This window comes from Platalea leucorodia (assembly GCF_965183815.1).
Source record: "Platalea leucorodia genome assembly, chromosome: 8".
In the NCBI taxonomy this organism is placed as follows: Eukaryota; Metazoa; Chordata; class Aves; order Pelecaniformes; family Threskiornithidae; genus Platalea; species Platalea leucorodia.
In genome coordinates, this window is record NC_138830.1 from 10,605,693 (window position 1) to 10,632,543 (window position 26,851).

General features: G+C 41.1%; 1 protein-coding gene across 1 annotated transcript in view; it reads left to right on the forward strand.

The window, feature by feature from the left end:
- The window catches only part of WWTR1 (WW domain containing transcription regulator 1), an 85,776-nt gene extending 61,598 nt beyond the window's left edge, over positions 1 to 24,178 (forward strand). Inside the window, exons 3-6 of the mRNA XM_082319402.1 lie at positions 7,344 to 7,543; positions 18,436 to 18,569; positions 19,117 to 19,229; positions 20,302 to 24,178. Coding sequence (XP_082175528.1) covers positions 7,344 to 7,543; positions 18,436 to 18,569; positions 19,117 to 19,229; positions 20,302 to 20,486 — 632 coding nt within the window. The 3' untranslated portion in view covers positions 20,487 to 24,178. The remainder of the gene's footprint in view (positions 1 to 7,343; positions 7,544 to 18,435; positions 18,570 to 19,116; positions 19,230 to 20,301) is intronic.
- The last annotated feature ends 2,673 nt before the right edge of the window (positions 24,179 to 26,851 follow it).

Here is a 26,851-nt window from a genome sequence, read left to right on the forward strand (position 1 = left end):
AAGCAAAACACAAATCACTTGCTAGTGTATTTTGGTTTATTCCCAGATGTACCTTGCCATAGTCTCCCTGTGCAGTCAGAAAGTTTGAGACATTAGAAAACGTCTGCAATCTCCTCTCCAGCAAAGAAGCCAGCTCAGCGAAGCTGCAGTATATCCAGTTCCCTCCAGATGTGGCTTCCTTTTTTACCTAGCCTTGAATTCAGGTAGAGCTTAAGGATTTTTTTAATATTGGTTTTGATTTGCTAGTTTCCAGCATCCTGACTGAAATGTACTGAAGAGTACTTCAAATCAGTTGTACTGCATCTGAACAGAAGGTCCAGTATTTTACAGAAACATGTAGTTTACTATACAAGTGCTATGCACTCACCCTGTGTTTGTACTGGGTTTGACTGGGATGGAGTTGATTTCATAGCAGCCACTATACTGCTGTGTTTTGGATTTGTGACTAAAACAGTGTTGATAACACACCAGTGCTTTGGCTGTGCCTGAGCAGAGCTTGCAGAGCGTTGAGGCTTTCTGTTTTCTCCCACTGCTTCCCCTCCACGCTGCAAGTAGGCTGGGGGTTCCCAAGAAATTGGGAGGGGACACGGCCAAGACAGCTGATCTGAATTACCTGAGGGGATATTCCATATCGTATGATGCCATGCTCAGCAACAAAAGGTCAAGGAAAGGAGGAGGAAGGGGGGACCTTCATGGTTACGGCATTTGTCTTCCCAAGTGACCCTCACGTGTGCCGAGTACCTGCTTTCCAGGAGTGGCTAAACAGCTGCCTGCTGATGGGAACTCGTGCAAACTTTATTTTGCTTTGCTTGTATGCATAGCTTTGCCTCACTTATTAAACTGTCTTTATCTCAGCCCACAAGTTTTTCTCGCTTTTGCTCTGCCAGTTCTCTCTCCCACCCTGCTGGCAGAGGAGGAATTGAGTGACTGCCTGCGTGGGGGCTTAGTCGCTGGCTGGTGGGGGGCCCAATCCGCCACAGCAGGACAACGGCAATTTTCAAAAACTGTGGATGGACTTACTGCACATTTGCACTATATTGAACCAGCTATGCCCAGTAAGCCCCATTGTTGGATTTCCTTTGTGTACTCACACACATTGTACAGCACATGCAGATTTCTGCCAAACATCTCAAAGCCTTCTAGCCAGCAATTCCTAGTGGAATTGTTCAGTTCACCAAGAAGTCCCTTTTCCCCGTCTGTCAGAACTCCAATGGCAAATGCTTTTGGTTGCAGCTTGTGCAGCACTGCTGCATTAGGTTTGCTGAAGCATCATTCAGTAGCTTTAACTGCTCTGCCAAACTGCAGGATTTTTGGACCAATAGTTCATTTAGGAGGATTATGAGTGCTGCAGGTTTCGCGTTAGTACTGCCAGTGCCTGTCTCTGTGCCTCTGGCTTTGTGTGTAACATTTGCCACATTTCCTTTCTGTGCATCATTTGTCTCAAGTATTCCACTAGGTTTGCAGGGAACATGGAAAGATCATTTATCATTGGTAGACTTTCTTTATGTTCTCTGACCTGACCATTTCTCTAGGTCTTCTGATTTTCTCGAGTCAGAATTTCTCAGAGATAATAGCTGTTGATGTAGGAAGCTGCAGTTTTCAGTATAAGCCTGTCTGCATTCAGGTAGTATAGTCATCTTTCTTTATCTCAAGAGCATCAGGCAGAGAATTCCAAATCTGAAATTGTATGAAGATCTAGCCCAGCTCTGATATGATCCTCTCAAAGTTGGTGATAATACACTTCCACAAAACGAAGTGGGTGCCTCCGCACTATGGTCTGTGGGTTGCAGGAGACTTAATTTGGGGATCAAATGACATCTACATGCCTCTGGAGAAGTCATGTTGGATGACACACTGGCATCTCTGTGCTATACTCTTCAGAACTGATTCTGGAAGCACGTTGCAAAGATGGCTTAGATATGCCTGCATGCTTTCCACAAGGTCCAGAAGGATTTATTAGCGTGGGCTTTGCACCACCTACAGGTAATAAAGCTGCCTCTGGACCCAAACTGGCCCTGGATATAGTACAGGACTAATCCACCCCTGTAAGATGGTAGTGATCTGCGTAAGTAAGTAAGTAAACTAATATGCACTCTGAACAAACCATATAGGTAATACTTGGAAAATTCACTGTATTTCACTCCTGGCTTATCTGGAGGATATCAATGCTGCCTAAATCAGGAGCCCATACAGTGTCTGTGGATTGCTTACTATCAGAAGTACTGGACTTGCTTGTGCAACTCCAAACTTCTTCACTGAAAATTACTGATACCAACAATCACTGCATTTACACAACACTATGAGATGCCCAAGGGTATTTCTGACAGCAAAAATTTTTAAGTGTGTCTGTTCCTCACAGTCTTGACTGTTGCGTACAATCTGGGAATTTTCACCACTATCTTCCTGTGCTTACCAGACTACATTCTCAGTCAGCCTGTCTTGTTCTTAATTCACAGCTCCTTTAGCTGGAGCTGATATACTTGTTCAGCACCGCTGGCTCTTACTGTTTTCTTCATTTTCCTGGATGTTTCAGTTAGATTTTCCCTGGTACTTGAAGACATTTTGCTACCAGCTATATTGTTTTCCTGAGAGGCACAGTCATGCTTTCTATTAATGTTTCCTGTCTTGAATCAGGGACTGTTCATGTATGTGAGATGACACATATGAAGGATTTATTTGCTGCCTATGGGTATTTGCTAGCGCACAAACTGTATGGAGTTTTGTAGTGCCCAAATCACCTAACATGGGCCAAGAACTGTGCTGAGGAAAGTGGCAGTGGCTGCAGGATGGCTGTTGACTGAGGGGAAGAGGAGCAAACACTTCATTTTCTGCGCACAGCGTGTCTTTGGCCTCATGATTTATCTTCTGAGCGTGTTTAAAACTGGAGATGATTTGCTGCTTTTCATGTGGCTCAGGCTTCAGGAGCCCCCCAGGAAGGTGATGGGCAGTGCTTTTCAAAAGTCTGGAGGACCATTTGGACAGGCTGCTTTGCAGAAGACACGTTCCACATGCCATCCTGTGTGAACCGCTGGTATAGAAAAGCCCTAAAACTTAGCACATTAACTGAAGGCTTGCTCATAATAACTTCAGTGTCTTTCAGTGGAACGAATGCAAAAGAGTACTTGCAAATCTGCCATGATTTAATTACTCTTCAGCTAGTTCCCAGAGTCAGCTCTTCTATTACTGTACATGTAACATTTTGACCCTTAGGATATATTTTTAGAGCAGCTGAATGCAGCAGTTGTTGTGGGAAGTGCTGCAGAATGCCCCAGTTTTTTGTTTCATTTTGTTTTCTATAATAGATATTAAAAAAAAGAATCACCTAACAGTCTCGTGTTTTATACTGGTTTTAGTTCCAGTTAATATTTGTTTTGAGCTAGGTTAGATTAACTTAATGTGCATTATATGTGTGCATGCACACGCCCAAAACCTAGATTTGACTTCACAAAAGTAGACCACATATGTCCTAAATTTGCTTATGGGACGTTATCGTGATTGCAGTCAAGAATAATTCGAGTGGAATGATGCTGTTATGCAGTTGATAGGATCAAAACCTGGGCCTTAGCATCTGTGTATTTATAAACTAGTTTTGATATTAGCAAAAGAAAATTGATTTTATCACCATATCAATTTAATGCTCCGTTTTAAGTTAGACTTTATCATAAACATACTCTATCCAGATACCTTGACAAAACTATCTACTCATTTGAAAGCACAGATACGTGACTTCTCTGTACTCAACGTTTCTGAGTCTATCCAGTTTGGGCTGCTATGAAAGCAAGCGTCTGGTATTCAAACTGACTGGAGAGTTACCTGAATCCTGTTTTTTCTTGAAGCAGTGTAAGCTGGAGAGAAATGCAGTGTCAGCGGGTTGAAATGACCTTCAGTAAGTTTGTCTCCATGACTCAAATCAATGGTACTTTAAAAGCCATTCCAATTAACGGTAGTTTTGAACAGATCTATTTTTCTGTGGACCTGTGTCCAGAGATTCAGAGCTACAAACCTCTGAGGAGAAAGGCACTGACTGGAAGAGGAGTAGAGCCAAATAATGCAGGTGGTGGAACTGGCTGAGGATGGCTCCTACCTACTCCTTTGCCTCCTGTGCATCTCCTGCACTGAAACTTGTAAAACTTTGCTGTAGTTATAGCTTTATCAAACCCAGATGATGTAGATAACATTTTTTGGAAGTAGAATGGATTTTTATTGTTTCTTAGAAATATGATCACGTACTTATGGCATACTTGGCTTGTAGGAGATTCAGTGTGATGTAATTTCTATACTCCTAACATCAAGGTGTGGGAATGCTTACTGTACTCATTGTACTGGGCTTCCTGTAGTTCTTTGATGGTATGTAACAATGGATAGTATTGCTTGAAAGAAAAGTAATTTACTCCAAGATACAGAGTTCATCGGACCAAAATATTCTGTCTGTCCCCATGAGAAGAAATTACTTGGAGGGTGTTCCTCAGCATTTTCATATTGTCTTGTCCTTTGCCTTCTTACATGTATAATTTCAGCTGTGATACAACATGGGTACAGATCAGCTGATGAAGGGAGTATTTTGTATAGCAAAGACAACAAATAGCCATGAGAAATAGTACTATAACTCACACCCTAGCCCTGAGTGTATCCCAGATGCACTGTACAGTCTATTAATCTTTACTTAATTTTGCCTGGTTCTATCATTTGTATGTGCTGCTTAGATGAAAGCAATTTTCTTATGGAGAACTTAGTATATTGTGATAATCCTTCAGCCAGCCTGGATTCTTAGCATGGTTGTTCTATTCACTCAACCACTGACACGCCAAAAATTTAAGCACATGCTTATGCATATGAGAAGAGTTAAATTCCTGCCTGAGTGCTGATGGTCCTGGCAATTTAACACCAGATTTACACTGATATAATTTATATAATTGTACTTATAATATTAATAAGACTAGATTCACTGCATCTTAATATGTGGTTCCAGACATTGTTTTCCCATTATCAAAGTGGTTTGATTTCTGCACCCAGCTCTCATTCCTACCTCCCCCCTCTCAGCACTACAGCTTGCTAACCTGTCTGGGTTTTTACTACTGAAAAGTTACTGATCAGTGCTGGCTTTGGTCCATCTTTCCTGCAACCAGCTTATTTTTCCCACCTGGACTCCTACATTGGTTGCACATAAGCATTTTCACAGCTACCCAGTTACTCTTGCTGGGAACTGATCTAGCTAGAAAATACCTTCTTTTTATCCCCAGGCAATTTTTAGTTTGCTGTGTGGCCACAAAAATGCTTTTGCCAGCTCAGTAAAGGGGTAGCATGTGGGCAGGAACAAGAAGCTGGGTGTGGAAGAGGCAATAAACGGCAACACTCTGGTTTCGTGTGGAAGCATGATGTCATTTGTGTGGATACAGCTGTTTGTGGACCACACATAAACTCAATCTGTGAAAAGGTTATATTACTGCAGCGCTGCTTTTAACTTGGATTATTTCTTGAGCCGGATTTGCCACTGAAGCTAAAATACCATGTAGCTGCACTCTCTAATGGTTCCATAGTCTTTACATGCTGGACCTGTGTGATACCGGATCACCCAGAAGGACAACTTTGATTCAGGTCTGCTGTGAGCACATGTAAATATCTCTGTCAAACAAAGCATGGCAAAGTTTATGCTGGCCTAATGCCTGTGTACCTGCCTTACTCCAGTTGCAGAAGGACAAGACAGTACCTGATTTGGCAGAGAGCTGGCTAGCATAAAGTCAACCTTTCAAAAAAAATTTTAACTTGGAACTGGCAGAGTGAGTTAAGTTCACCATTTTGCATTGTATGGGTACCATACATTTGATCCAGGCTGTAAAATCAACCCATTTCTTTCAATGCACACTTCTAACAGTGCTTGCTGTACTGTATCCTTCAAGGACACACACGTACACAGCATGAACATATTCGGGTCTGAGAAGCATAGAACAGAGTTGAGATTTCAGTTCTCATATGGTAAGAACAATGAGTGACAGATAAAAAGGGAGATAGAAATCTTGGTCCTTTGGACAGAAAAGTATTGTATCTCTTCTAGAGAGTATTTTAGTATCTGGGGTGTTCTTGTTAAAAGATAAGAGCTTTGTTAATTATGCTATTGCCCCATTAGTGAAAGAATCCTTGCAAAAATGTTAATTAATTTTTAAAGCAGTACTTGGCCACAACTTGTAATCCAGACTGGCTTTAGGTACTGTATGTGTTTTTTACTGGAAATGTGAAGGTGGGGAAGGAAAAGAAGGAGCTGTTCACTCCGTGGTTCACAGAAGGTATTAGGTTGCATTGCTGGGAACTGATACATTTTACTCAAAAATAAAAAGGAGGTGCAAGCAGAGGCTATGCAGTTTCCCCTCTCTGTCTCATTTTCCTCCTGTTTTTTCCAAGCCTATTACTGAGGGAAACATTTCTAGAGAGAAGGGATGATTCTGTTTCCATGGCCAAGTGATACCTGCTGTCAGAGGTGCCAAATGATTATTTTAGCGTTGTGGCTTGATTACCAGAGTGGCTGTGGAGCTACACAAAGACCTGCAACTTGTTTCATAACAGTTCTCTCAATAAAAATGCCTACCCAACAGAGAATTCCACTCTGATTTATAGTTTCTGAATTTGACCAGAAAAGATTATGTTGATTTAAGTAACATTAACAGTCTAAGCAACATTAACTCTCGGAGCAGCAGTCTTCTGTCTGCAAGCGAAAGGATTTAGCTGGTTTACATGGGTATAAATCAGGTTTGCTTACAAAAGGTGCTGTTTCTCACCTGCCATCTATGGAGTTATTCCCCACACAAACCTTTTGAATATCCTACCAAAGGTGGGGAATTAATGTTTCATTTCCAAATCTGAATGCCCCAACAGATAAGGTTTCAGATGTTAATCAAATGTGCAAAAGACTATTTTGGTTTTCTTTGTAGGACATTAACTGTACAGTATGGTGCTTGCATATCCAGAATTCACAAGAGAGTTACAAATCCCTCTGTTGTGTTAAATCAGGTCTAAAATCAGACACCTTAATCTCTAATTTATTAGGCCTTTTTCATTTGCAAATGAAACCATGAATTGTAAATTCAGCCTTACCTGTCTTAGGTAACTCCTGAGAGGAGTGCTCATAATTTTTGCTGGTAATCATTATTACAATAATTAATTTAGATCTCTTTATGAAGCAATTACTAGTACCAGATCTTGCCAGATGGAGTAGTTATTTCAATGATTTGAACGACAGTAATTCTAATAACTCTATACTCACTGTAAATGAGCAGCTTGTGTCCTAGGTCCTCTGTTATCTTGAAGTACAGTTCTACTTAACCATCCGTGATTTATTTTCTTTCCCACAGTCATGAATCACCAGCACCAAATAACACCCAGCACAGCCATGTCGCAGCAGAGTCGTCCTCCCCAGACTCCTCAGCCAGGGCTGTTGAACCTGCCCAGTGCACTGACCACGCAGCAACAGCAGCAGCAGAAGTTAAGGCTCCAGAGAATCCAGATGGAGAGGGAGCGAATTAGGATGCGTCAGGAGGAGTTACTGCGACAGGTAAGGCCAAGGATACTCTTTTATTTTGTTCAAGAGCCTTTAGTTCTTTGCATCCTAATATTTACCAGGTACAATTGGTAGCTCTGTTATTTATGTCAAGATTAACCATTGTTTTAGGTAAGGGTAGCCAAAAAGCTAGTATAAATAGAACATTTCATTTTTTTCCTCTGAACTAGCATTGAACAGAGCATAAAATGGCCATCTGTCAGGAGTTATAGACATGGTGTCTTTCTTACTGGCTATAATAATAGTGTAAGGATCAAATTCTGTTGTGCGTCTGGTTATAAATCTAGAGCAACTATCACTGATTAATTCTTAGTTTATCTTAGTTTGCATAGTAGATCATGTTCATGCTTCACCGAAGCTAAAGGCGGAACCTATGGAGTTGTTCTTGACTCTGATCCCAACTCTGTAACTTGCACCCTTTGCCTTTGAATTAAAATAAAACCACATTCACATCTTACATGAATACCTCTGATTTGAAGACTTTCCAGAGATGGTTCTTTGTGGATGTTATGTTTATTGTTCTATTTCTTAAGTTTCAGCTCCATATAATGACTCATATTGTACAAAATAGATATGTAACTTCCTTTACACTGCCTCAAGGAAATAAAAGGTTTTAACAATTGTGTTTCTTCTGTTACGGACAACTCCACTGATGGTGGTGTATTTTTCATGGCATATTAATCAGCTTCCTTAGAGAAAATAAATAACCTATTTTTCTCAGGAACAGTGTGAACGAAGTACATTTTATCAAGAATAACACTATTATTGGTGGCCTTGTAAATGCTGCAGTTACAGTTCTAAGTACCTTTAAAAATAGTAACTTTCACAAAATCACAGAGTCACAGACTGGTTGAGGTTGGAAGGGACCTCTGGGGCCCATCTGGTCCAAGCCCCCTGCTCAAGCAGGGTCACCCAGAGCCGGTTGCCCAGGACCATGTCCTGATGCCTTCTGAATATCTCCAAGATGGAGACTCCACCACCTCCCTGGGCAGCCTGTGCCGGTGCTCGGTCACCCTCACAGCGACAAAGTGTTTCCTGATGTGCAGAGGGAACCTCCTGTGTGTCAGTGTGTGCCCATTGCCTCTGGTCCTGTCACTGGGCACCGCTGGGAAGAGCCTGGCTCTGTCCTCTTCATGCCCTCCCTGCAGGTGTTCATACACATTGGTGAGGTCCCCCTGAGCCTGCTCATCTGCAGGCTGAGCACTCCCAGCTCTCTCAGCCTTTGCTCACAGGAAAAGCAGTGGGCCTGCATTTTCCCTAGCCTTCCTATTGTCACCTAGGTACTTACAGAAGCCCTCCTTGTTGTTTTTGACTCCCCTGGCCAGATTCAGTTCCAGCTGGGCTTCAGCTTTCCTAACCTCATCCCTGTGTGCTCAGACAATGTCTCTGTATTCCTCCCAGGTTACCCATCCTTACTTCCATCTTCTGTGGAAATAATAATTTTGTGGAATTATTATTTCATGCTTTCAGTCCTTTTGCCTTTGGGATTGTACCATAATTTGTGGTTATTTTAGGCTAACATTTGTTTATACTGTACTTAGAAATACAGTATGACATTTCTTTGCAGCAGGTAGAAGCATGTTTGTTACTGGGCTAATGGCGCCAATTGGCTGAACTTTTCTGATGATTTATTAGAGAACCATAAGTTGCTGTAATGTTTTGAAATGTTAGTGACTTGTGTAAAATGCAAAAAGAGGCTTAAGAAAAATGCTCACACTTAGATACCCTCTGAGGAGGAGTAGCAGAGTATGTCATAGCTTGGCTAGCCGCAAGTGAGTGAGGAGTGATGCACTTTTTCTTCCAAGTCTGGAAGAGAATGACTGAGAGAAAACACATTAGTGATGAAAACAGGCTGGAGCATCTCAGTGACCTCTAGAAGGCTTTGTGGGTAGCAAAGAAAGGGGCACATACATCTTTAAAACCTTTAGGTCTGAAATAGAGATCTGGATGATCAGAGCAGACTTACCAGAAGGGAGATGTGCTCACAAAGGATTTGTCATCTTTTAGAAGCAGCAGTCATGAAAACCTCAAATTAATGGCCAGCTTTTGGTTTTCTCTCTGCAGCCTTTCAATGTTGGTTTTGCTAAATATGTTGGGTTTTGGTTTTTTGTTTTTTTTTTTTTTTTTAACATACTATCTGAGTAAAATTAATGGAAGAAAAGGTCTTTAATGTTTGTAATGATTGAGAATTTGAGGTGCTCTCTTTCCATGCTTTTATTTCAGAACAAATAATTTTTAATTGCATTTTACCAAAACATCACTTTTCAAAAGGTAATAATAGACATTACAATCACTCACCAAATTAAAGGTTATTAGAATTGTATTGAAAGTAGGTTTTTTTTGTCATATACAGAAAATGCAGTTTGATGTGGGTCTTTATAGTAATACAGACTCCTAACAACAAGAATATGATTGTACTTTTCTTCCCATGTGCAAACTATATGTAAGTCAAATTTCTCTCCAGTTAGACCATTGGAACCCTAGTAACTTAATCTTGTGCAAACAGAAAGACCAAATGTAGGATGAATGTACATACTATCATGTAGTAGGCTTTTGTAAAAGAGAAATTGATAACACAATGAAAATGGGTGTCTGAGAAGAGAATTGCAAAAACATTAGTGAGAATGTTTGTAAAAATACTTTACAACAATATATTTGCTTAATTTATATTTTTTACTCTTTCACCTCCTTTCTCTAAATGTATGTATAAGAACTTTAAAAATTTCTTAACAAAAGTAATTAACAAAAAATCATTAATACATTTTGAAACTGTACAGCACCATCTAGCTGCATTTGGAAAAAAAATAAATTAAAATTATGTGCTTTTATCGCTCCTGTAGCAACACTTGGCTATCTTTGCATGTGATTATTCCCATCGTCTTTGGTGAATATATGTACACGCTCAAAGTTCAGCAAGCGCGCCGTGCTCTTGCTGCACAGGGGTGAAAGGCAGATACGATTCTACTGAATTTTCTGAATTTTTTTGCCTGCTCATGTCAGGGCTGAATTTGACTTTCATGGTTCAGACCTGAGTCTGGAAACTGTACAGACACCAGCATCTTCTGCCCATTTTCAATTTCCCTTACCCTTAATTATGATACATTGCCTGTGTGTGCAGAACTGTGTTCAAGGTGGCGGTCTCTGACCTGAGCAGTGATCTCAAGTCTTTTGCGTACCTTCTCCTTTACTACCGAGAGCTCAGAACATAACAGAGATGGGTGTGGGAAGAGAGTGGGGATATCTGGTATGAGCTTAGTCATAATTGTCATTGTGCTAATAACGCGTTTAGCTATTTTTACTCTCTTTGGCTCTGTTCTTGCTTTAGGACAAGAGCAAATTAAGCTTCAAAACAGTTGTGCCAATAACATAAGTGCTGGTTTCCCTGCTCTGCTGACTCTGTTTTACTTTGAAACTAATACATGCACAACACTCTGCAGCTGTGCTGTACTTAATCAAGCCTCCAACTTATTACGCCCAGTACCACCCAGCACCTTGTGTTTGTTTGAGCTCCACGTTATATAAAGCAGGACAGTATCGCTTTCCATTACTAAAGTTTTCAGAACTGGTGTAGCTCTTAGGGAACAACGTATTTCCCACCCAAGGAAAGCAAGATGCAAAATCCATCCTTCGTAACAGAACGTTGTGAACTTCCTGCCGGTAACCTGAGCGCTCCTGAACCCTGGCAGCTGAGAAGAATGCGGCAAATCCCGCTGGAGTCATCAGCGTTACAGTTACTCCTGCCCTGACCCTTCACTGCTGCTTTTGCTTTTCTAGTGTAACCTATCTAAGGGAAAAACGCTGAGTAAGTGTGCACACTGCTGCTAGCAACTGTGAGGAGATGCGGAGAGTTTGAGTGAGAGGGGAGGAATTCTTTTGGTGGGTCACAAACCTCCTTTCAGCCTGGCAGCAGCTGCTGGCTCCCCGCAGCCATTCCTGGCCACAGCTGCTCGGGTGGAGCAGCACACCCAGCCGGGAGGAATACGCAAGAGTTCTGGAAGATCTCTGCTTAGGGAATTTGTTTCCTCCTTTGTCCTCCTCTTCATTTAGTTGGTAAAGCCCCTAGAACTGCAGGCTGAGTACACGCAAGAAGGGCAGCATTTCAGACAGCCAGTATGTCAGCTTCGATTTAAATGTTTCCTTACTCAGTTTCGTCATTCTGGAAAGAGTTAATTTTCTTACTTAGTGATTTGTTTTTGTCAGCTTTCCAAAGGAAAAGGAAGAATCTGCTTGCTGCTCAAGAGCTTCTTGGAACGGAAGTAGTTAGAGGTGATGTCAGTAAGAAATCTCTGAAGGGGTCCTGCAGGGAAGATGTCCCAGCACTTCTCTGTGTGCGCAAGTGCCATCTTGCACCTTGTTTGGAAGGGTGGGGATACTCACAAAAAGGCGACACTACTCAGAGGTTCCTTTCTGATCCCCCCATCCTATTCCACAAATACGTGCACAGAAAGATACAGGGGCTCGAAAGAGACTGTAGAAGGAGCGGTGTATGGGGATGCAGAGGAAGATTTATTACTGATTTTTCCTCGCAGAGTAGAACCTTACTGGCCTGCTACAGCCTGAACAGAAAAATTCCCTGCTGTGCTCTTTCCACCGCACAGACTGGCCCATAGTCTGATTTATTGATGGCATGGGCAATATCTAGATGTCTCACCTTCCACCCCAAGTATTAGGACTGGCAGAAAAGGAATTGCAGTGACGAGCAATGTAAACTCACTATAAAAATGCCCTCCCTTGTCTCCCCCAGCTGGAAATGACTGTTGGCAACTAAGCATGGAGCTCAGTTCAGTTCAGTTCTGCCAAGGAGGGTTCCAGGAGATGTGACAATGAATTTCTAGATTTGTCTGGCATACAGCTAAAAAGGGGTTTACATCAGAATTGTGTTCAGAGGCAGCGAATAACGCAATTCACTGCAATGCTTTGAAGCTTTTAAAGATTTTTGCAAATAACCACCGATGCAGCTTTTTGACATGCCTTTGTGATGTCAGAGTACTGGGGTTTTTTTGTTTGTTTGTTTTTGTTATTTATTTTGAAAATCCCCTTTGGGTTTTTAAAATAGCATATGCTGTAGTGCCAAGCGGATCATTATGGGCATTTGGTCCTTCTTGAACTAAATGCCAAGGATTGTCTCTGCTGGCGAACAGGAGGCACTCCTGCATTTGAGAGCTAAGAGCTAGTTCGAATAGCTAAGGCTATTCTTGTAGCTTGCAACTGTAATATTGCCATTCACAGGGCTGCGAGAGGTCTCTGGTAATTTTTGCCAGACTTTAACCTAGGGTAGGAGATTCCTGAATATTCTTTTTAAGAACCTTGTAGTCGTGCTTAGAATAGAGAACAGGATGTAATAGGCTATCACACAGCTTTTATGATTGTGTAATTGATCCATTACTATTGACCATTGCTGTAATAATATCAAAGAAGCAAAGAAGCGAAGAGGTCTTAACATCTGTAGCAGTACTAAAATTGTAATGTGGCTTCTGAACAAATCACTTGCGTCAGGCAGCAGCAGAGGAGGAGCACGCTGTAATGTATGGCAGAGCCAGTACTCTGCTTCCCCAGCCTGACTCTGACTCCAGTCTGCAGGAGTCTGTTGTTCTGTGTTATAAAGTATACATTGAGTTAATATTACAAGCAACATGCAGTATGTTGAATTAAAGACACGGGAGGTGCCACGCCATTCCCCCAGAGAGAGGAGATTAAGTAACTTTATAATAAATGTAGCGTTCCTTGCAACAAAGAAGAGACAGGAACTTAGATTTTATAAATGCCAGTGTGAGCCTTTCTTTAGGGTGCTGGATGCTTTTCAGCTCACAAATTGTCTTGCTTTGCAAGGCCTGTCTAAATCATCTAGGAGATTAAACATTCCTGGAATGGATTGTTGGCCTTGCCGCAGTTAGCGGTTAGGAGGGCCAATTACTGTATCTGGGGACGTGATTAATAAACCCGGGTATGAATCTCTGCTTGTTGGACCAAGCAGTAGTTGGCACCATGTTTTCCAAAGAGATCACTATCTGAATTCCCCGATTGCATAGGTCAGCTGCAGGACAGAAAACAGGCAGCCAGAATTAAGGTCTGCAAATACATGTGAAGTTCACAGCACTTTGTGCAGGAGCAGTAGGTCCAGTGCCCTGAAAAGAATGGACGTTTTGCAATGCTTTCCTATTTGTGGAAGGCAGTTCAGTGAAAAACCTTCAAGTTCAAGAAAAGTCCTTCTCAAATGGCTGACTGTTCATCTTACTGACCATAGCATAAGCAGCCTGCTGCATTGCAGTAATGTAGTCTCTGAGCCCTTGTTCTTACTTTGTTAATAGTCTATTCTGAGCTACTTTTGGAAATTAAATTACCGTGGAAACGGGGAGTAAGTTACAGAAGTTACCAGTGTTCTAGGTTTTTCCCCCTTAGAAAAATCTTTGTGTCTTTCTGGAGGAAGGCAGTGCCTGCATCTATTCTGTAAAAAGAAGGTATGGTTGCAGCAAGTATAGGCTAACCTGAGGTTAGGAGGCCAGTAACCGTAACATTGAAGTGCCACAGGTTTGAGCTTGGCCCGTACAAGCTTACCCGTGGCACGCACTTGGGCGTCTAGCCCACAGTAAAACAACTTCTGTTGTCACTTCGCTCCTGTTCGCTACAATTAGTTGTCCCAAGTACAGTCATAGCTCTTTACTGAAGTGGCACAGACACTGCCTTATCAGAAAGTTCTTCTTCTAGCGTAACATGAAACAAATAGAGGTTAGAACTGGACTGCCTAAGCATGCTCGGAGCAGTTATACTGCATATGCAATGAAGAGTTTGCACATCGTGCCCTGGGCTTTCAGCACTCAGAAAAACATACTGACCTTAGCAGTTGAGTGGCTTACTCCATGTTAGATAAACCTCATCTTGGAACTTAAGCTGTTCTGGGAGGCGTGTCCTTAAAATGCAGCCTGTATTAACTTAAATTTAGGTAATACAGGTACCATTTTGGTTGGTTGTTTTTGCCAGATGGAACAAGCCAGCAGCAGTAGATGTAAGAAATTCTCTGCTCTTTTCAGTGTTGTTTGTTTGGCTGGTCGTTTTTTGAGTCAGTCTGTAAGAGAAATGAAAAGCTGTAAGGAAATTCTTGCCTATTTCTGTGCAGTTCAGTGTGAGGGGAAGAATATTTCATGGAGGGTTAAAGATGTGAAACTCCCTTTCTGAATAACACTATGTTTTTTTGCAATGTACTTTGATTTTATGTGCAACTGCATTTTTTAAGTAGTTGGAGGTTCAGAAGTCCCTACTAGTGCTTTGTGTTTTGCTGTTTTGGAAAGCTACCAGAAGAATCATAGACTTAAGGGAGGAGAGGTGTGTTCGTGCTTCTGTAAAGAGCTCAGAGGAAGAAGACACGACATGAAGAATGAGAAAAGCCTCATGTTTCCTGTTATCATTTAATTAAATGCGTTCCATAAAGAAGAGATTTATCTCTGTCTATGTTTAAAAACAATTCCATGGAATTGTACAGATTTTCCAACGTGGTTTGGAAATCTTTCCTCACTTTCTTCGTACGCGTCTTTTGTCTTAAATACGGTACTTCTACAATGGCTGTGGAAAGCAGTGGAGTGAATACAAGTCTTTCAAAGTAATAGAATTTACTAGTCTCAGAAATCAGCTGTCTTTGGCAGTATAGTGGGAACAATTATGTAAGATTAATTACTCGGGTAGAACTTTAGGCTGTCAATACATCATTACCTGTTGTGGAAACGCAAGGCACTAGAGTATCATCCCTGCTAGACATCTGGCATTTTTAATCAAAAGAGTTTCAAAACTCTTGCTGTGAATCCACCTATTAATTGTCAACAAATACACCCTTAAATAATGGCCTTTCTTCTCTACAGGTGCATGACTTTTCCTTTGTAGATTTTCTTTGGCACTGCTCTCTGGTACAACAGTTGGTTGTTAGCCTTTGTCATCTCTGGTTAATGATTATTATCAACTTTTCAGCTTTAATATTTCTCTGGGCAGCATACTTTTAGTTCAGTTTTTCTCTTTAATGAGCAGGGAGCTTGGCAAGCTCTCCCCTACCCCTGCAACACACACGTACACAGTCCCCAGCGAGCTGAGACACTGATTTGTACTATATGATCCATTGAGAAGCTGCTGGATACAGAAAAGATCTTCCACCACCTCTTACAGGCAAGACATTTTCAGGCTTATGTTTGATACAGTGCAGTTGTGTTGAGCAATACAATTGAATTTTAATCTGGTAATTGAAAAAAAAACGGCAAGAAGTTATTAAGAAGGTTGTCCAAAACAGAAAAGCAGAATCTTGTACAGAAAGATGTATGGATGCACATGGTCATTCTTTGATTTATAGAGCCACAGGATAGTTGAGGTTGGAAGGGACCTCTAGAGATGGCCCAGTCCAGCTGCCCTGCTCAGAGCAAGGTCAGCCACAGCAGGTTGCTCAGGGCCGCATCCAGTCAGGTTTTGAATACCTCCAAGGATGGAGGCTCCACAACCTCTCTGGGAAACCTGTTCCAATGTTCAATCAACCTTAACAGTAAAAAAGGGTGGTATTGGGGCAGTACTTTCAGTGCACTGACACATGTGCAACGTAGCAAAGACAAATAATTTCCATCAAATTAGGACTTAGTCACAATGTTCTGAAAGAGACAAATACTTAGATCTTGAACAAGATGTTCTCAGTTATTTTATTTTTAGTAATAGCATTTCATTTTTAGAAATTACAGCAACCAGAATGATAACCAACATGTATTTTACATGTTGGCAAAGTAGGGGAAAGGCTTTTTTTTTTTTCCTTTTTTTTTTCCCTGTTCTGATCTTATCCTTCTAAGTGTGGAACAATGTCCAGTGACATTTGAAAATGCACTGCCCAAGTATAAAAAACATGAACTTCATTGCTGGATTGGACTTTAACAAAAAAAAAATCCTAGCTAAGTATGTCCTGCTTCATTTTATCTGTCTTCCTTTCCTTCTCTCTTCCTTTCTCTTTCTGTATTTCTTTCTTTCTGGCTGTCTTTTCTCTTTTTCTTTCTGGCTGCTTTCTAGTATTAGGCTTGCTGATATTGCTGCAGTTGCTATTCTTATATTTAAAAAAGTACTTTCAGTATCTTCATGTAGAGAGTTAAAAAAGCCAGTCTGCCCATATTCTGAGGTTTGTACATTTTCACAGACCCCAGCTGATTTAATTATAAGCGGAAACATCACCACTAGAATTGTCACTTGACAAATGCAACTACATACATAAGCTATAATACATAAGCTATTACGAATCTTCAGGCTATTTATTTTTAACACTTACTAAATAATGACACCATCTAATGTAAATTATTATTTATTGATAATTTGATTATAAAGGAAACATTGCATTAATGGGCACCAGTATATGTTAATTCCCAATGAATAATTGTTACATTATTCACAAAGAGACCAGGCTGGTCCTCCTCAATGAGGAAATCAATTGAAAACATAGTAAAACATCATATTCTAGCCTCAAAACCATGTTAATCTGTTCTGTCCTTGGGAGAATGAATGACTGATTCGGTGGATAACAGTTTTCTACTAGGATTTAAATGAAATATTTCCTTTGCTTATTTCATTAAAAAATAATAATAAGCTTGAGTAAACTAGGTAAAAAACAGATAACAGCTTTATTATTTTAAGGTCTTAGGCTATTCATTTGGAACATACCCGTGGAGCCAAACAACCTTTGTATAGACCCCTGTACCACTAGATGTCATGGTTGTTTCACAGAGATAGTGCTAGAAGAATTCGTCTTTCAGGAAGAGCTCTGAAACAAGTTTTCTTTGGCTCTCATTGCTCATTTGTCATCCAAAAGACAGTGGACATGAGGCAGGTCATTAGGCAGATGATTATTATTAGGCAGAGGGTTCATTCTAAAGGTTATTGGGTCAAAGTCTTGGTTCCAGTCGTTTTCTTCTAACATGTTAAGTACTTTATGGTTGCAAGTGATATTCTTCTGCTTTGGTGTATAGCAAATTGTGTCATCTAGCACCAACTCACATCAGTGGTTTTGCCCTCCTTTGCACCAGTTTAAACTTAGAGCAATTTCACTTAAGGTAGGCTGTTAGAAACAGACACATGGGAGATCAAATTTGAGTCTGTAGGTTTTAAAGTGCTTTATTACTGCTACTCCAGCTCTCAGAGAGCTTGGCCTCACTGAACAGTAAACTGAAATTGTAATTTGAGCGTTACACAGCTCTAGTATGCATATGGAAAGCCTCAACTGGAGTTAGCTGGCCCATGAAGTGTGGACAGGCTGTCAGTAACCAGTTGTAATGTGCAGGCCTATCAGTGTTTTATGATGAGGTGACACACAAGTTGTCCTAAGTTATAGGTAATTTGATTTTGTAGGGATTATCCATGGGGCCAGCAAGGCTACAGAGGTGCAGTCATTCTGCAGGTAGTTGTGCTTGTTCAAGGTTTGCCTTTCCCCCGGCTGTCTGCCACTACTCCTCACTAGAGGTTACCAGTGTGACAGCTCTGCCAGTAAAGCCATTTATATGAGCATTTCATGATCTGCATCACGCAAAAAGAGTGAGGCTAGTTTAAATAGGCAAACAGGCTCTCTGGTTTAGTGTGAAGCTGATCAGAAAGTCCTCAAACACATCTGCATGCTGGCTGAACTACGGGACTGGCTTCCAGCTGTGGTAGTAACTGAAGGGTAGATTCTGCAGTGTTTTAAGGTAGCACAGGTGTGTATAAAAGATGCTGTCTGTCTACATTATGATTTTCTTCACACCAGTGTAAACAAATAGTCATCAGTTACATTGTTTAGAATTACTTTCCTAAATAAGAAGATGTGTATCTATTACGTGTTCGCTTATTACAGGACTGCAGTACTTCTGAGCTGTTGATAACTCTTCCCTTATATTTATTTGCCTTTTCAGGAAGCTGCTCTGTGCAGACAACTTCCCATGGACTCAGAAAACATGGCCCCAGTTCAGACAGCTGTGAATACACCTGCCATGACACAAGACATGAGGCCGATTACAAATAACGGATCCGATCCTTTCTTGAACAGGCAAGTTCATGTCCTCTTAGGCAATTGGTTCTGTTGCCTTCTCTACATTTTTAAAGCTGTCTCTCTAAAGTAGTTTCCTATATCACCTTCTTCTGTACTTACTGTGAACAGGGGGTATGGCCGAGTGGCTGACCTGAAATCTTTCCGTTTATACTTCCAAGAAGGAATCTTAGAAAAATCAAACAAATGGTAACAGGTGGTTTTAATTGTACTGTAGGTGTATGTGGAAGGCTCTAGGTAGAACAGGTACATTACCTAAGTATAAATAAACTCAACTTTTTTAGGCTATCAGAACTGTTTTTGTCTAGAGAGTTATATATACATGTGTGCATTTCAAAATTTAAGAGTGGCCTCACTTCAGTTGCTTTATATTTGGGCTGATGTAACATGGCCACATTAGTGGCCAACAGTTGAGAATGAGGCTTAATGACTCAGTATTTAACTTGAACATCTAACCTACTGTGCTGTCTTTTTTCAAACACCGTGATCAGGGACTATATCTAAAAGGACATCTTCACTGAGGCTTTTTCAATGTTTCAATTTATAGTGGGCCATACCATTCCAGGGAACAGAGTACAGACAGTGGCTTGGGATTAGGATGCTACAGTATACCAACGACACCTGAAGATTTCCTCAGCAACGTAGATGAGATGGATACAGGTAAAATACTCTGATTTAGCTTAAAGTATAATGATCGTAATAACTTTGTGTTATAACCAGTAATGTTTTATAATTGCATAACTGAGCGATAATCTCTCGCTGTCCTATGCAAGAGAACAGACTGAGAGTGTGGGGGAAAATGCCTAAAAGGTACTTAGTGCCTAGAAGGTTCTCAGCTTTAACTTAGGTCCAGATTCTACCCTTTTATCTTAGACTAACATTAAACAAAATAAGTAAAAGTTGGAAAATGTGAGCCTTAATTTGTGTTTTCATACCATAGTCCAAGGTAGGAGGAGTAAAAATCTGGTCTTGGGTTACATTCTTGGTACAAATCCGTGTGTTTTCACATCAGTCTCATTAATTAGTCTCTTACAGTGGCAAAGTTGTATTTGCCTTCAAACAAAATGTATTTAGCTAATTTAGATTTTGATATGTATTTATTTTTATATCAGCGTCCTCATGGTGTTTAAAATACTGAAATAAATTACTAGGAAATCAACAAGTTTTTTTCCAGATAGTGAAACTCTCAGCACTTCCTCACCTAAACTTCCTTTTGAAGTTATCAGAAGCTCTAGATGATGCAAAGAATGAAAGATTTCTTTAATCTTTAATAAAGATTTTCATGCTTGTTATTATTAATTTATGAAAAAAATTTGCAGAGCTAAATTGCTGTCAAACACTGCTTTCACTTATGCCCCATGGACAGCATTCGTCCTTGGGCAGAGAGCAGGATAGAGGGTTTACGTTAAGACTCAATTGCATTGCTCCCTGTGCAGACTAGGGAACTTTGAACAATTATGCTTCCCAAGTGGAAGGTCGGAGGCTGATTACGTTGAACGCTGCTGGAAAGGGCCTTTTGTGCTTCTGAGAGCAAAGCAAGGATATGAAATTAACTCTTACAAGAATATGCATTCTGCAAGCAAATACGGTCTTGAGGTAACGTTTGTAGAGGACAGGAATGCTCACGAGTGCTTATGGGAAAGAGGGAGTCTAAATTTATATTGACTGTGTTGTTTTAAATTGCCCATAAGAAGAGTTTGGTATTTCAAAAGTTCTTCTTTACTTTTCCTAGGAGAAACTATAGCACAGACGACAATGAACATAAATCCACAACAAACACGTTTCCCTGATTTCCTCGACTGTCTTCCAGGAACAAATGTTGATCTTGGGACTCTAGAGTCAGAAGACTTGATCCCTATTCTCAACGATGTGGAGTCAGTACTCAACAAAAACGAGCCCTTCCTTACCTGGCTGTAATCATTCAATGCTGATAGGGCCTACAATGCAATTCAACATTTCTTTTTCCTCTTGAGATAGAGGTAGAACATCTGAAAATCCTCAAGAGATACAACTTAGTGCCTTAATGACTTTTGTTACATCATCTTTATGGTCAGTTTAATCTATGCCTGGATTTGATTGACACTAATTTAAATATAAAATACATATATATATATATATATAAAAATACATATATGCATATATATTCTTCCTCTTTTAAAAAAAGCACACTACTTTACACGTCTGTGTACTTCTTTACCTTTTCAGACCAGGCAGAAATGTGTCACTTCAAGGACAGAAAGTGGGTGGTGTTTGTGCATGTCCCTGACCATCTCCTAGGTATTGATTAACATCACAAAGCCTTCATGAATCACAAAAGCTAACTGCTAGGTCGCTTGGTTCAAAAAACGTGCACAGCATGAGGCCATGAGAGCAGTTTTATTAGTATGTTTATGACAATAGTATCAAGCTTTTTTTATCAACTTACTTAAGCTTTAACAATCTCTTTTTCATTCTTAGTAACTAACTGTGCTGTATGGAATACAGATTAAATCTGATCCATATCATTCATAATAATTCTCATTATATATGTGTAAAGGCACAAACAGTACTATTGTAGTTTCTTTTTTCAGTATATTACTGTATAGTTTTCAGAAAATAAATACTTCCAATCTGAAAGTACCAGAATTGTTTAGCAACATTTTTACTCTACGGTATTGTTGCAAAATAAAGCAGACTGGTACTGACTGCTGCCTTTTAAAAACAAAGCAATGTATTATAAACAAGCATTTTTAAAAAATATCTTAGATTTTTATGTTTATTATATTAAGCACTACAATTTTGTAACTTAACACATGAACAAACAATTTTTTATATATATAAAATCTGTGGCAAATATGTTAAATGCAAAACCATGCTTTTAAAATCAGGTCTGAAAAATGTGGCACAACTTGTTAATGTCATGCGTAGGGGGCAAAAACCCTTGCTCATAGTGTTTGCAGTAATGTTTTTAACTGACAATGTCAAAATACATGTAGTTGTATACATGAAAAAAGATGGTAGCTTTACCAGAGCAATGCTAAAGCAGTATTGTAACTTGTCTGGTAAAGTTGCTTAGTTCTTAAGTCTTTCACTTATCGTAATCGGTGTACAGGACACAGGGCGTGTTCTGTGTATTTCTACCGATTGTATATCCTACAAATACTTCTTTATCAGAGGTTTGGGACTGAGAAGGCATCAAGGACATTAAGTTGCAGTTCCCCTGAAATGCAAATGAAGTCCTAAAATTCTTAAATATTTTTTGAAATTATATTATTTATAATCTATGAATTTAAGCTTTTTATATTGAAAAATATGTCTTTTTATGAAAGGCATTCAAACTTTTCTCTAGGCTTAATCCAGGCTATGTAGAGAGAGGAAGAGATGTAGCACTCAGTGTAAATGTGTGTTTGCCAGGTCTGCTAACACTTCACAAGATCTTGCCGATGCACCAGAATATGGGTCACTAAAGACTTCTTTCCATCTGGTTGGGTGAAGGTAGGTGAAAAGGTCAGAGATGGAGTGATGGGAATATGGAGTAGGTTTGGAAGACAAATGATTATGTAACAAATGTAGATCCTTGCCGGGGAGGGGGGCTGCAGATAGGGATACACAGAAAACGAATCACCACTGTTCAGTAAAAAACATAACAGAAGAAATTGATACAATAAACTGCCTTGTCAACGATGAACTACGGGGTGTACCTGATATCAGAAGATGGAAAATAAAAAGCACACACACTGAAATTTCGAAAAAAGAGATGGAAGGCAAAGACCTACAGTCATGCAGTTTTATTACATAGGGAAAAGTAGCTCTTTTATATTTTTGGGGTTTTTTTTGTTTTTTTAAATAGAAAATGAGATGTGACAGCAGAGTTGTGTCTGCACAGAATTTAATTACTGAATGGGCATTGTGTTTCTTTTATTCTTTTGGAGGTTTTTGTTTGTTTGTTTTTAATTATTTTTGCTAGTGCTAACTGTTGAGATAGCAGAAATTTCTTTTCAACAAACAGGGGACTGGGCAGGGCTGACCAATATTACTGTAATTATGATTAATCTGTCTCTTTTAGGGACTTCTTCAGGTTGTCAGCCTAAATGAAACACAGATGGTCCTAAGGCTTTGCTCTTTAGTGACATGACTGACTTTGGTAAAAGAATTGGAGATTTTTTTGGCATCTGGTTGTGATGCCAGCTTGTCAGGCCGGCTTGTTAGCGCTGTCTGGTTGGCCTAACAAACTGAAAGCCATTGGTGCTAGAACAATTTACAGTAGCTGCCGATCTGAGCTCTAGTATGGTTCAGTTGATATTGCTCATCATTAGCTTATGTTTAGAAAATGCAGTTTGTTCATTTGCTAGTAAGTCTGTAGTATTGTAAATTTAAGTTTTGTCATAATCAAAAGCTATTCCAAGCAGATCAGGTTCTCAGCTGGCGTGAATTAGCTAACCTGTGTTGACTTCTGTTTGGCTACACTGATTTTCATCAGCTGAAGGCCATACTTCTTAAAATGAAAACAGATGCAGTTTTCTAGTAAAATCACATTAAGATGTTTATCAGAATTGTGAAGCTACAAACTTGATTCCTCTTTCATTGCTGTTTCAGGCGGTTAAGTGTCTCGGTTCAAAGACCTTAAAGAGGTAAAAAACCAGAAACTATGTTTGCATATTACTTCCATAATAAACCAGCAGCAGATTTGGAACAGGAGGGTGCTACGTGAAACATTACTTCCAGTGTAAAACAACTGCCAGAATCTTAGGTCAGATCTTTACTCAGTCGTGAACCAAATCACGGTTAAGTTAAACGTGATTCTTTACACTGTAAGCTTTTCATTTTTGTAATGGAGAGGACGTATCAGATAAAGTACAGCAACAATAAAATCTATTTTTTAAAGTTCTCTTTTTTTAAAAGTTTCTGGCTTCAAACAGGCTTATGGCAGAACTTTTAAGCATTCGAAGCATATGTAATTCTTATGACACTAAATTTATTGCTGACAATATTTCACTGTACTATTTCAGGTTTTGAACATTTACTTTACTAAATGTACACTGTCTACTAGACAAGAAATGTGCCAGCTGGACAGTTTTACTGTTGACCATCACTGAGGGTGGCATACCTAAGTCTTGGTGATACAGAAGTAATGGGACGTTGTTAATTCCAGTTTGTATTCTGGTAATACTGTTAGAATGTAACTTGGGGAGGGATTGGGTTTGACTTTTTGAGAACAAATGCTGTTTGGGGGAAGGGAAGGATTAAAATGTCTATTTTAAATACAGAAAAATATGGGTGTTCAAATAAACTTGTTTCCTAATATCCATGTACATGCTAGTACTTTAACTTTTTATTTACTTTTTTCATTTTGTTATATGACATGTGTGAGCATTTGTTTTTAATTTTGAGTACCTTGCAACAAATTGTATGTATCAAAAGCAATCAGATCAAACTGTTGTATCCAGGGTTTGATTCTGGTATTTTTTATTTCTTTGATCTTGTACATGAAAAACAAATATAAATGAGCTTAAAGATTTTGGATGCATATGCGTTTATTAAATTGTTTCTTTTTTTTCTTTGGAGGATTTTAGTATGCGCTTTCCAGGGAACTGTATAACACCGCTTGGAATAAAGGTACAGACATGCTATTCTGTGCACAAGGCATCCATTTTGAATTAAATGATTAGCACTTAGCAAATGAAATGAGTTATTTTACCGTTATGTTTCAGTTTACTAGTAGTGATGGTCGTTAGTGATGGTTACAGTTTTACTCATAATGCTTACAACATGCTCCCCAGTGCCACCATGACTTGTAATTCGTAATTCCCTAACACAAATGTTTTGTTACGATTTGTTTAATACAGTTATCTCTAAGCAGAAAAGTTAGCAGCAAGTCCATTTGCTGTTAAGTTCTGTTTTGGCATCTTAAATAGTGCATTGTTTTCAGTCTGATCCCTTATTCAAGAAGTTTCTTAAATTCTGCATAAAGAAAATACCTGTCTTCTTTCCTAGGAACAAGCCATGAAACCTAAACATCCTGGGCTTACATGTGAATATCTGGTCTGTACTGTCATGGTACATGACATGGGTGATTTAAGATGCAGTGCAACTGTTAGTATTAATTAATTTTAATACTCTTCGTCAAATCATTCACTTACATAATTTATGCTAATTAATTGTTAGAATGCTTCTAACAATATCTCGTGTTTACATAGAAAAGCTCTGGAACCTCCACCAAACAGAAGCGCAAAGCGTATTAGGTTCTGACCCTGTTTTGAGAAATGTGTTTGTTAATTCATGGCGTATTTACTCAGGAACATTAATCAAGTTTCTTTGGCAGAAACACTGAATGTGTGCTTGTTCGTAAAGGTCGTTCAGTTTGTGCCTAATGATGCCACCTGACATCTCAGAAGGTGTCTCTCCTCCCTTCCACGCCGGTCAGCAGTGCTTTGTGCAGATGGCCGCTCCCACGTATTGTTACCTAAGAGCTGTAATAAAACTGTTCGTCAGGGAGGGATTTCCTGAGGGACTGGAACCCCCTGTCAGTGCAGAGGCCGCATGTCAGCACTCTGGCTTTCCCAGACAAGAAGTTAATGTAGCAGTCCCGCCGATGGGCCTTCTCGTTTCTCTACCGGAGTTCGGAGAGCCAGTTCGGGCTGCACCAACAACCGCACGCCTGCCAAGGGTTCCAGGGCCCGTGTTTTCTTCCAAGCTTACTCTTCCCTGTATCATCAGCAAAGCCTGTGTCCCCCTCTAGGTATCTTTTAATTCTTCAAAATGCGATGGCTAGAATCACATGCAATATTCCAGAAAAATTAAGACCATGTGTTAGGGCGTGGGAGGAGGTGGGGGTGGTGTTTTGTTTTCTTCTAAAAACAAGCATTCCTCTGAACGGCGGCTTACAGAATTTCCCTAGAATGAGGAGAACGAGAACGCAGCACGGGTGAGGACCGGCAGGGCACGCGCCAAGGCGGGAGGCAGGCAGCAGCCGCGCGGGAGGGCCCGGGGCGGCGGTGAGGGACGGCGGTGAGGAGGCGCGGAGATGAGGAGGGCTGGTGGTGAGGAGGCGCGGAGGCGAGGATCGGGCAGCGGTGAGGAGGCGCGGCAGTGAGGAGGCGAGGAGGCGCGGAGGCGAGGAGGGATGGCAGTGAGGAAGCGCGGAGGTGAGGAGGGCTGGCGGTGAGGAGGCGCGGAGGCGAGGATCGGGCGGCGGTGAGGAAGGATGGCGGTGAGGAGGCGCGGAGGCGAGAAGGGATGGCGGTGAGGAGGCGCGGAGGTGAGGAGGCGCGGCGGTGAGGAGGAATGGCGGTGAGGAAGCGCGGAGGTGAGGAGGCGCGGAGGCGAGGGCTGGCGGTGCGGAGGCGCGGAGGCGAGGATCGGGCGGCGGTGAGGAGGGATGGCGGTGAGGAGGCGCGGCGGTGAGGAGGGCTGGCGGTGAGGAGGCGCGGAGGCGAGGATCGGGCGGCGGTGAGGAGGCGCGGCGGTGAGGAGGCGCGGAGGCGCGGCCCCGCCCGAGGCCAGCTCCCTCTGCCCAGACGGGCCGCGGCCTGGCGGCTGCCCCCGTCGCCACCTCAGGCGGCCGTTCCCGGGGCGCCTCTCGCCACAGCTCCCGGCGGGAGGCCGGCCGGGCCGGGCCGGGCCCCGGAGGGCCGGGCGGCCTCCGCCCAGAGCCGCGCAGAGGCTGCAGCCGCCACCCTCTCCTCAGGAGCGAGTCGGCCCGGCGGGGCGGGAGGTAGGAGGGACGTCCCACACCGGGCAAAACTGGCACAGGCAGAGGCTGCGGAGGCCTTTTACTGGTGCTTCTTTCTGCACATGTCAGCCTCCAAATAATGCCATAACCTACTCTAACTAGCACAATTAATTAGTAGATTAATTGTGTATTTTTCAGTGCCTACTAGTGATTTTTTTTGGTTTGGATTGTTTGGATCCACAGGTGGGAGCAGAGGGTCCTGCAGCAAATCAGTGGTGATAAGTGGAAGATAATGAAGATGTCTATAAGAAAGTCCCATTGTATTGGTAGAGCTTTTGTAATTTCACTTAAGCTGCATATCCTCTCCCAGTGAAAAAGTAATTTGATGAGAAGAAACTTCAGAGGTGTTTTATCTGGGGTTTTTATTCATGTCCATCCCTGTGATACCAGTGTCCACCCTCTGGGGTAAAGACCCCACCCATACCAATGTCATTGAACAAGTCTCCCCATCCTTGGGCAGGAGGGGTTGTTGCAGAGTTTGCCATTGTTTGCCTTGTTGCTGGTTACACCGTGAGTGATGTAGAAGCCGTGAAGGGTCACAAGTGGTGTTTCTGAGGGCTCAGTATTGGGG